This window comes from Fukomys damarensis, unplaced genomic scaffold (genome assembly GCF_012274545.1).
Source record: "Fukomys damarensis isolate Sample0158 unplaced genomic scaffold, DMR_v1.0_HiC HiC_scaffold_29, whole genome shotgun sequence".
Classification (NCBI taxonomy): Eukaryota; Metazoa; Chordata; class Mammalia; order Rodentia; family Bathyergidae; genus Fukomys; species Fukomys damarensis.
In genome coordinates this window covers 12,912,195-12,924,601 of record NW_022900941.1, presented here as the reverse complement: position 1 = coordinate 12,924,601, position 12,407 = coordinate 12,912,195, and the positions used below count along the sequence as shown (strand labels likewise).

At 34.2% G+C, this 12,407-nt stretch overlaps 1 protein-coding gene across 4 annotated transcripts in view; it reads left to right on the top strand.

The window, feature by feature from the left end:
- Positions 1–12,407, top strand: part of Dpp10 (dipeptidyl peptidase like 10) — a 1,319,241-nt gene that overhangs the window by 1,261,774 nt on the left and 45,060 nt on the right. For all 4 annotated transcript variants that reach the window (XM_033757133.1, XM_033757135.1, XM_033757134.1 and 1 more), the window contains exons 14-17: positions 913–1,004; positions 1,388–1,435; positions 3,771–3,892; positions 5,611–5,658. In XM_033757133.1, the coding sequence (XP_033613024.1) occupies positions 913–1,004; positions 1,388–1,435; positions 3,771–3,892; positions 5,611–5,658 (310 nt within the window). The remainder of the gene's footprint in view (positions 1–912; positions 1,005–1,387; positions 1,436–3,770; positions 3,893–5,610; positions 5,659–12,407) is intronic.

The window sequence follows — 12,407 nt, the reverse complement described above, 5'->3', positions numbered from 1 at the left end:
ATATATATATATATATATATATATATATACACACACATACATACATTAAGGAAACTAATACATGGAAAGCTTTTATATATATGCCAACTACCTTGGTCTGATCACTACAAATTGTGTGCATACTTTATGTTCGCTGTAACCCGTACGTATGTAAAATGATTATGTATTGACTTAAATATGTAGAGAGAACTGACAAAGACTTGAGTCAGAAAGGTTTAGCCTGAGTTGGATATTTTATAAAAGCATAAATGTACCAAAGCTCACAAATCTGTATAACTTCTTTTTCTATAGGCTAAAATTTTTACAATAAAATAAATTCAAGTTTAAATAAATCCACTGAAAAACATATTATTGCTTTAAAAAGAGCAAAATTTTGGAAATAAATGTTAGAAAAGCAGATTAGTCATACTACCTTCTTTCAGTAAACTACACATGAATCATAGCTATAATCATCAACATAGACTCGTGCCCGACACAAATTGAGTGAAAATAGCAAACCTCATATAAATGCACATACAATAAAGGTTCACCAGTAAATAACATGCAGTATTTATTTGCAGTAAAGTTTCTTCTGAAATGTTTCATGTCAAGTTGTCTGGACTGCACATGTGTTGATTATTTAGTGAGAGTGATCAAAGTGTTAGGACTCACAATACCGCTGTTGAGATTGTGCGCAGGTGCAGGCTCACCTGCAGTTTTCTGACTGTTTCTTACAACACAATAATAAAGGCAGAATCCTGTCTGGATCTGTGGTTATAAGAATATGTGTGCATTTTGAGACTTACAAATAAACCTGACTGTCAGTTGAGAATTAAAGAATTAAATATGGCACAGGCAGTTGGTATTTTCATGTTTACCAGAGACATGCTGTTTAAATAAAAGGAAAAATCAATATTTTCCATTTCTTTGCAGAGTAAAAGTGAGCAAATTACCGTCCGGCATCTGACATCAGGAAACTGGGAAGTGATAAAGATCTTGGCATACGATGAAACTAGTCAGAAAATGTGAGTGTTTTTGGTTTTGTCCTCAGGCTGACAGGCAGAGCTGTCAAGTGCAGTCCTTTCTATTAGAGTTATGTTTTGCTTGGCATAATCCTAGTGAAAGCAAGCCACCCATGTGAAGAGTAATGTTTTCCTGAAGACTTCCTCTGTACTTGACTCAAACATGTTGCAGAGACCACGCAGGTGAAAGACAGAAAGATTGAGATCCTGCAGAAGGGAACTGATTTCATAAAGAAAAACAGGATATATTTGCTAGGTTGTTCAGAGTCCTGTTGTTGAATAACAAAGTAACACTGGTCTGTTTTTCTTTTTGAAAATTCAAATGGCATCATTGTGACTAAAATAGATCAAATTCTAATGTTTGTGTTCTTTTGTTTCCTACACAGTTACTTTCTGAGCACCGAGTTATCTCCCAGAGGGAGGCAGTTATACAGGTAGGTGCTTTGCAAGGATCTCCTTACACAGGTTGGCTTCCTAATGACAATCGCACAACATATTGAACAAAAATCTAAAGTCCCATTTTCAACATGGGTAGGGAAGACTCATCTTTTATGCCACAAAACCTCACCGGCTTGAGGCAGTCCATTAGTTCTGACCCATTCTGAACTAAGAGAACTAGACCTGGCTGGAGAATTTCTCTCTTGCTTCTTTTCCCTTTTTTTTTAAATGTGTTTTTACAGTGTTTTAGATGCTGTTTCTGAACTCCCCGTGTCAGTGACATTTATATTTTTTTCCTAGTAACCTCTTCTTTCAGTAGGTCATTTTGAATTTTTGATGGTAAATACATAATTTATTGTTGAATAGAATAATACTTAGTAATATCAAACATAAGCTTTCCCTGTTTTGTCCTGTATATCATAAAATCCAATGAGATTTTTGTGAAAGGAGGCATGCTTGTTTAAAAATGGGAATTTTTATTGCTTAACTGAAATATAGCAATTCATGGGGAGTATTTCCATCTGCCCAATTTCCCCAAATGCAAAGTTATATTAATAAGAGGAGCTTAAGACCCCACCTATTTAGCATTAAAATGTCTCTTCATTCAGAAAGCTTTCCCCAAGACTACACAGGAATGACTATTATTTCTGGCTGACACAGGAGGTATTAATCCTAGACTTTATATACATTTTCTTATTTCCATTTTACAGACCTATTTTTAAATGTCAAAACTTCCATGACATATTCTCAGTGGAAATTCATCATGTTTGAAGAAGTATCACCTCTGGTTTTTACCAAGTAGCCTGGAATTTCCTCTGAGAGCAAAAATGCATATTTAAAGTACTCTGACTCCTCCATACTCTAATTTATGCACACTTCTTTTTTCCAAGCAAGCCACTACTTTTCAGTTACATCTCCCAGTATGTCACTTTATATTTTTAGTTTATTCTCTTGGACCTACTGGACCCATGTTCACAATTTTAATGACTTCAAGAGAAAGGGAAGCTCTTTGTTAAGAGTTACTGATTTGCATTTTGGTTCACAGGTCTTTGTCAAAACTGTTCTCTTTGTCTTTCTGGTGACCTGAAGCTCATCTTCTGTGAAACACATATTATGATTAATGTTGATAGTCATGAACAGTACTTTAGAAGTGTGGAAATACTTGATCAATGTTTTATTTCTTCCATTGTATAAAACTCTTAAAGAAATATAACCCTGTCAGAAGATAAGACTTGGTCAAGGTCAGCAAATAGAGCTGCCTCCATCTCTCTTCCTCTTATTAGTTTAAAATGTGATTTGAATCACAATGCCCCCTTAGATTTGTGGGCTTGTCTTATCTTTCTCCTGACTGAGGCAAAGAAGTCAATATATCTACATCCTGTACTAGTGTAGCCCTCTGTGCTGTAAAGAAAACGTAGAACCATAAATTTCCCTTTAAATAGCTCATCAAATGCCAGTTGCCTTAGCTATGGGATAATGTTGGTGTTTCACCCAGAAATCTGAATCAATGTCTTACTAAGTGAAAGAAATAATTGCTGGTTGGCTTAATGTAAGGCACTACAGAACTATCCCCTGCAGAATCAGAACTCTTATCATATTCACTGCGACAGTGTTTTTCTCTCAAAATTTGCATTTCTTGTTTGAGCAAGTTTATGATGTAAATACTGAGAAATGTAAATTTGTGTGAATATATCTATGTATTTCTCTGACCTTGAGCACCATTATTATAAAATAAAGATAACAATTGCTTTTGTTTTTACCCCTTAATATGTCAAAGTATGTATTATTATAGCATATGTACTATCATTGAAAATTAATTTTTCTTCACCGTTTTAACAAGTGATTGGAGAAAAAAAATTTGGAAATGATCCTAAATTACAATGTATAACCTGTTGAATTTAGAAAATCATGAATTTGATTTTGTTACTTATAGAAACATTTATTCACAATTTGACTAATATTGATTGATGCTTAATTTATCTTACTTCGTGGGTAATTCCATTTATAACGTTACACAGAAATATCTGTAATGAAAATGCAAATAATCATAAGTTGTGTTGAAACCTAGGGAAATCATGTATTCTTTATGAATAGTCATATATACAAATACATTATAAACATTTTAATTTTATTGCAGATAAAAATGTATACATCTCAGTATTCAAAATGAAAGTTGGCTCTGAGTGTATCTAGTGAGTCAAGGTTTACAAGGAAATTCTACACAAGCACTGATGTCCATTTCTGTTTATGTTACACTGTATTCAAATGCGGATGCTACAAACTCAAGTTCCTGGAATAGTAGCATTTCTAATTTTCATTTTCTTTCCTCAGTGCTTCTACTGAAGAATCACTGAATCGCCAGTGCATCTCATGTAATGTTATGAAAGAACAATGTACATATTTTGATGCCAATTTTAGTCCCATGAATCAGCATTTTTTATTATTCTGTGAAGGTAAGACAAAATATGATTTCTTAAAGAATTTATTTCATTCATTTTATTTGATCACTAGTGCTACCATTAATACACATAAAATGTTGAATATTATGGATTTACTTAAATACAAATTTAATTCATGAATTTCATTTAGAAATAAAAAATTGGCAGAAATTCAACATGAGCACATGTTCAATAAAGGCTATGTAAACATGGCATTTTTTAAAACGTGAGTAAACATGTATTGGTAAATCCATTCTAATTTAGCTATCCTTTAGAAAGGGCTAGAATCAATGGCTTTGTTGTTAAGAGGTTTAGGATTTATGAAAATGAATTTCTCCTTCCAGCTTTCTTAAATTTGGGGCAATTATATTAACCCTGATTACTTCTTCTAGCTTCTAACAGCATGTACCTGATTATGCAAGTATCTCTAGAGTGTGTTCATGAGAATCAGGTTCGCTTTATAATGAGACTATGCTTTCTGGATATAAGTAGAAATCACGAGTTCTTTTATAATGTGATAAAAGCAGTACCACTGCTACACCTTGAACCTTCAACTTTAAGCTGTCCTTTTAAGACATTACAGTTAATATGCCGATATTTCATTTGAGTTATTTTTTCTCTTGATACGTGAAGTTATACGATAAGAAAAGAGAACTACTTATTTAATGACATGAGGGGAAAAACACTAGACTTTCAGAAATGTGTATTAACTTTCTGGCTCCTGGGACACAGTATTTGACAGCCACAGTTCAAAAGAAAAGTTGAATTTCTCTCATTGTTTCAGAGGTTTAGTCCATGGTTGTCCTGCTCCAGGGCAGGAACAGCATGGTAGAAGGGTGTGGTGGAGGAGACCTGCTCATCCTTGGGCAGCCAGGAAGCAGAAAGTGAGAAAGGAGTATCTGAGGACAAGCATATACTCTTCTGGATCATGCCCTGGTGACCTCTCCTCCACCAGTACCCTCCTCCAAATAGTACCTCCAGCTATGAGCTCATCAGTGAATTAATCCACTGATGAGCGCAATGCCCTCACGATACAGTCACTTTCAAAAAGCTCCACTTTGGAACACATGAAAACTTTGAGAAACATTTCAATTTTAAACCATAACACTAGGGTCCTTTAAAGAGGGGAAGTTTCAAGATAACTTGATTTTTTAGTACCAATGTAATTAGTACATTTTAAGTATTTGAGTCTTTGGTTAACATCTTTAAAAGTGGTAAGGAACTAGCCCCAAATTATTCGTTATGTAATTTATTTATATTTAAATATGCATACCTTCTTTCTTTCGTGACTGATTAGCAAATAGAATTTTATTTTGAATCAACAAATATAGAGTGAAAGGGTCATGAATAAGCATGCAGAATATAAGTAACTATTCTAAAAGACTGAAGATACAGAAGCAAATAGGTTTGGCTAAAACAATCAAAGCCTACAAGTAAAAATCGTGTGGAAATGAAGATCTTGAAAAAAAATCAGGAAATAGTTTCTTTCCCCATATGCTCTTACATATCAGAATAAAATGCCTCGTATACTCAAAAGGTACCAATAAACTCAGTGAAAAAAATAAAATAAAATGCCCATGGAAAGCCATGTAATCTATTTCATTTCTGTTTCATTATATTTTAAACCATGAAATATTTCCATTTGGAAAAAGAACTCTGTCTTGTAAGCTTTCCTGTAACTGTTACCTAGATCTCTATAAATAAATGTTCATACATGTATTTTTAACATCCAGGTCCAAGGGTTCCAGTGGTCACCCTGCATAACACGAACAACACAGCAAGTGAGTACACAAGAGGACAATGCGGAATAGCATGGATCTGGCATTGGTCATAGTGTCACCATATTCATTGTGTGTGTCATACTCCAACAAACCTTCAAAGGAATTCTTAGTGGTTGAAATGCTGTGTCAGTACCATCATCTTGATATTATGTTTGGAAGGGCAACAAAAAAGCAAGTGGTTTGAGCTAAGTTACATCCTGGGTTGACTTTCCTCTGCCTGCCATTGGGGACACGCTGTACCAAAATCAATGCACAGTGATGAACAGGGCAGGACTTTTCAATCTTCCGCCCTCCTAGTGCTCTGGGCCATTCTTTCGTGGGTTTCATATAGGTTGTTCTTCCAAAACATTGCCTTTTCCACTCATTTTGGATAATTATGAAAAATATATTAGCTAATACATTTTGTATCTGGTTTGTTTCAGATGTCTAAATTGTTTAGTTACATAATTACTTTTATTCTTTCATATATTCAACTTTGTTTTTCAATGGGCACATTATCAAGCAAAGTGGCAGAGACTAGTGCTGCATTGATTAGATGGTCATGTGAGTTTCAGGATTTGCAGTAAAGTGGATGAGTAAATGTATGATTGAGCTGATCTTAGAAAAGGATACTCACATTGCTCCTCAGAGCCTTCCTTTCTCATTCTCTTCTTCAGTCTTTGCTTCTTTTACCTTTTCAGATATACTTGATGAACACTCTTATACTTTGATGACCATTAACTATGATCATTGAATAATAAGACTCATAATGACTGCCTCGTCAGAACATCCCTGACATAGTAAACTTTCTTTACTTCCTTTTAGGAAGTGAATGGGGAAACTAAGTCACGGAAAGTTTAATAACTTAGCTAGAGTCATACAAGTAAATGACAGAAGTAGGAATTCACTGTAAGATGACGACACCTTTATGCATCATACTTTTCTCTTGCATCATATACTTCATTGAAGGAGGAGTCTTAGTTGTATACCTTGACTTAAAGGAGATACAAATGTAAAAATGTAAATTTGAATAATAAATGGTACTTTGAGAAATTAGAGTCTATTTAAACTCCTGAAAAACTGTCTTGTAGAGACTTACTGCCTGCCATAGACAGAGACAGATTCTAAATTTGTGACTATTTTTGGTGTGGTTGGAAGATGGTTTGGCCCACATCTTAGTTTCTACTTATTCCTTTAACCTTGATTGCAGTGTACATCATGGGGGAGTACAGCAAGGACATTCAAACTGTTGAGTACTGACAGTGAAAATAATGATAAAGATGGTATGGTTGATTAAATAGAAGGTTAAATTTCATAGATGCATAATAAATCATTATATGAATAATTTCCATTGCCAACTTCTTGTAGGATCTGAAACAAGTTAGTTAATCTCTCTTGGGACCATTTTTTTCCTGGGAAAATAAGCAAATGTGTTGTCATGACGATGAAGGATATTCATAACATATATGACACACTTAATAAAGACAGCTGCTTATATTTCATTGCGGATTCTGCCTTTAACAAAGGGTTATTATAAGGAAATTCCAAATATGATTTTAATTTTACCCAACTGTTACCACATTGCTTTTTAATTACATTGCTGCATGTTATAAATCATTTCGGTTGCAAATTATGCAACATTTCTGTCTAAGAGAAGTCATGCTGACCTTGCCATTCAGAAGTCAACTCTGATTGTCTCATGATCAAGGGGGAAACAAGAAAGGGCTGGTCAGATGCTTGCTTGTCTTTTGAAAGGACACTTATTGTTAAGGATAAAATTTATATTCAGGAACTTGTACTTTTTTATGTTATTGAAAGTAAGCATATCCATGTATCAGTCCATATCGGATATAAGGAGAAAACTGGAAAAATAAAAATGAAAATGGAATATAGATGCAAAAGTCCCCAACAAGATACTGGCAACAAATCATCCAAAAGATCATGTATAACGACCAAGCAGGCTTCCTCTTTCCATGTAAGGATAGCTCAACATACATAAATTAATAAATGTATATCACATAAAAAGAAGCAAGGAAAAAAGCATATGCTCATCTTGGTAGCTACAACAAAACCTTTGACAAAATTCAACATCATTTCATGATAAAAACACTGAGGAAAACACACATAGACTAACCTCATCTCAACCTGATAAAAAGCCATTTATGGCAAACCTTCTGCCCACAATATGGTAAATGAGGAAAAGTTGAAACTTTGCTTCTAAAACCAGGAAAAACAAAAGATGTCCACTGTCATCGCTCCAGTTTATCATGGTACCCAAAATATTTCAAGAATAATTAGGCAAAGGACCAGGGATTTGGCTCAGTGGTTCTGCCACCTGCCTCACAAGTGCAAGTGCCTGAGTTCAATCACCAGCACCCCAGAAAAGAAAAGGAATAATTACGCAATAAAAAGAGTATATATGACTTGATACTGTACATAGATTGAAGATCCAAACCACCAAAAGACTCCTAGAATTAATACTCAAATTCAACAATGTAGCAGGATACAAAATTAACACAAAAAAATTAGTAGCATTCCTGTGCACTAGTAATGAAATTACTGAGAAAGAAACTAGGAAAAAATGTGTCACTCACAATCCCACCAGGAAAAATTTAATACTAAGAGTTAACCTAAAAATAAGAGACATCTTCAATGAAAACTAAAGTACTCTGAAAAAGGATGTTAAAGAGAATTTCAGAAAATAGGAAGGCATCCCCTGTTCCTGGAAAGGGAAAACTAATATTATCAAAATGACCATACTCCCAAAGCTGATGTGCAGATACACAATGCCAACCATATAGGAGTAGCATTCTTCACAGAACTGGAGGAAACAAATCTAAAATACACATGGAACCAGAGGTTATCAGGAATAGCAAAAGCCCTTTTCTTCCTATTTTAACATGAAGGTTTATAGTTTTTGAACATTTAATATGATGTTGGCTGTTGTTTTTTGTTTTTTGTTTTTTGTTTTCAGCTTTAATTGAGTCTATTGGTACATTTTAGGGACACAGTACAGTTACATTCATTGTTGGGATCTTGTACCTCTACATGACAAGTCTTGATTCTCATTTTTCCCCTTATCCCTGCCCTCCCTTCACCCCCTCCTCCCCTCCCCATCTACAAACACTTTATTTTCATCTTTTCATTCTCTCACATTTTTTTCTTTTCCCTTATAAGCATCCTGGAACTGGTAGAAGAACAGATATAAGGATCAATAGAACAGAATAGAAGATGCAGAAACAACCCCAAGTACATTTAATTATTTGATCTTTTACAAAGGAGCCAAAAACATACACTAGACCCATTGTCTTTCACTATGTTCTCAACTAAAATCAAAATGGATCTAAGACTTTTTTTTTTTTTTGGTACTGGGGATTGAACTCGGGACCTATGCAAAGCCGGCAGCAGAACCACTGAGCTAAATACACTCCCCAAATGGATCTAAGACTTAAGTATTAAAACAGAAACACTTAATTTGCTGGAAGATAAAATAAGTAAAGTTCCTGAACTCATAGGCATAGACAAGGGCTTTCTGAATAAAACCTCAGGTTGCACAGGAAACAGTACCAGTGATCAATGAATTGGGATCATATCAGATTAAAAAGCTTCTGCACAGCAAAAGAAACAACTATTAGAGTGACGACACAACCTACAAAATGGTAAAAACATTTTGCTAGCTATTGCTCGGGCGGAGGACTGAGTCTGCAATATAAGAAATTTCAAAACAAGTATTCCACCCAAAGTAAGACCCAGTCAAAAAATAAGCAAGTGAAATGAACAGACACTTCTCAAAAGAAGAAATAAAAATGTCCAGTAAATATATAAAGAAAAGTTTAAAAGCTAAACACTGCTGGCCATTAGAGAAATGCAAACTAAACAACACTCATTACCTCTTACCTCAGAAAAAATGCCCATCATCAGAGAATTAAATAATAAGTGCTAGTGAAACAGTGGGGAAAGAGGAGCACTTCTGCATTGCTGGGGGAGTGGAGAGTAGTGCAAACAAATCAGTGTTGAGATTCCTCACAAAACTCACAGTAGAATTTCGTTGGACCAGCTATTACCTTCTGGGTATCCTGGCAAAGACATGAAGACATCATGGTACAGTGATATGTGGTACCCATGTTTATAGCAACATAATTCATAATAGCTAAATCTCTGAAGCAGCCTATAAGTCCATTAAAAAATGAATAGATGAAGAAACAGTGTATTTACTCACAGTGTTACTACTCTGCCACAAATAATAACATATTGTGTTATCAGTCGGAAAATATACCATAATACTAAATGAAATAAATCAGTCACACAAGCTTAAATATTGCATAGTTTCTCTGTATGAGAAACCCAAAGTATGCATAAGGAACAAAAATATAAGATAGATGATAGCAAGTAGGGAGATCAATCTTTCTTAAATGAGATGGAGCGAATGGCAAGGGAAAAGATGGTTTAAAAAAGGCCGCAGGAGGGAAGAGAGGAAGGAGATGTAGAGCAACTGAGATGTGTTACACACACGGACTCCCCATGAGGAATGTGGTCCTTATATACTGCAAACGTGATAATAAAGATAAAAATTAAAGAGGAAAAATGAAAACATATAACAAACATGGAAACATTTTAGCATACTGATTATTGAAGAAATGCAGAGTAAAACACTGCCGTATACTTCTATCAAATAACGAAAATTTCACCATATATATATATATGAATATATAAATATGTATACATATAAATATATATATAAATATATACATATATATGTATAAAATCCTGCTGCTAGAAATATAAGTTGTAACAGATTTGGGGGAAAAGTAGCTTTGTCAGTTTTGTCAGTCATAAGCCTTCAATCTTAAGTATTTTTTATTTTTACATTTATATCAAGCATATAATTCTAAAATGAATTATTTTAACAGTGATCGATAGTTGTAAAAGGTATTACAAGTGACAAAGATTAACAGTTTTAAATAAATTTTAATGGCGCCCTAGTCCATACCTTCAATGCCTCCTCCCTGTGCCTCAAGAATCACTTTCGCCCTTATGCCATCTATCTGTGTTCTCTGGCATAGATATGCTTTGCATAGATGACTTAGATTCTGTTGCTTTATTCAACTGAGAAAAATGGTTAGAGCAACTGGAAAGTGAAAGCAAAAGTCCTGTCTGATGTCTGTCGTCAGTCCTGTCCTTATGGAGTTGGTATAGACTGGCTGTGACCTGGACTCAAAGCACTGGCCCTCAGGGGATCTTGCATAGCTATCTCCATGGAGGGTTTGCAAACAGTTTTTTTCTCTGACTTTCAAGCCTGGCCCCTTTTATAGCAATGGGTAACTGAGTTCCCTCTTACCCTGTGTTCACACATTTGAAATCAACCTCTTTATTAAAATCTTGTCATTATTCTAATTGATGAGTGGCATCAGCTTTTTACTAGGATTAAAATAAAACAGGTTTATTAAATATAATATTTCAAAAATATTAAAGTTGTGTTTTTAAATTATTAAGAAGGCTGATTAATTATTTATGACATTTCAACAGAACTGCTTGAAAGTCCATGGAGATAATACTCACAAATATTAAAAGTTCTTAAATTTACCTGGAAACATTCTTTTAATGTTCCTTTTTTTCCTTTAATATTTTTCCTAAGTTTGTAATTAACATATACTGTCTTATAATAATAGTAAAAACTTTTTATGATGCTCAGTGACTTGAGATATGACAGTAATTTGTAAAATCTTATATAGTTAATATTTCAAAAGTTTTATACCTAGTTTTGCTATCTTAGTACAATTTTCATTACTATAATAGACTATCTGAGGCAGTCTAGTGTTATTAAAAAAAAAGATTACAATCTCTCTTCAGGTGACACTGCTGATTCAGTCTTTGGTGAGAGTATTCCTGGGGACAATGCTAAGGTGGTACAAAGCACATGGTGACAAAAACAGGCATGTGTGTGTGTGTGTGTGTGTGTGTGTGTGTGTGTTTGAGTGCTCACCTCGGTCCCTCTGCTTTTTTGTTTCTTGTTTGTTTGTTTTTTGTTTTTATACCGGGAATTAAACTCTAGACCTTGTGCTTTTGAAGCAGGTGGTGGAACCACTGAGCTAAATCCCTGGCGCATGTCCCTCTGTTTATAGCTACCTGTGTTGTCATGGAAACTCCGCCCTAAATAGCACAGTTGGACTGTTTGTACTCCTACTCCATTAAGATATGATCAAAAGTTAATTTCAATTATTTAAAATGTAATTTTTATTAAAGCTTCCTTGAAAATTTGCTAGTGTCCGTAGTCTGAGATGTTTTCTATATTAAGCATGTGAGAAACTTATCTAATCTCCCAGATTTAAGTAAGACATTTATTTACAAAGAGGTAATTTGATTTATTTACAAAAATACTTTGCTGTGCCTGAGATCATATATAAAAGTTACAATCCAGTAGGAGAAACACAAAATGAAATCAGTATGAGAATATGGTAATTTATCTGCTAGAAATTGTCAAGAGCTCCTGGAAAAGAAGAAACCAATGGAAAGATATTTCAAGAAAGATTGTATGCACACAGTTCATTAAAAAATAGAAAGTCAGATATATCTTCATATTTGAAAAATAAAGGTCATTTCATATGACTAGAAAAAGACACTTAAGAAAAACATAAGGATACAATTAAACTAGCCACAGAGGAAAGGGTATTAAAGTCCACAAAAAATTACATCTTAAAAAATCTTGGCATAAACAAGCTGACTTCTCAGTAAGCTAACATCAGCCAGATGAACTCCAAGAATTTTTACAA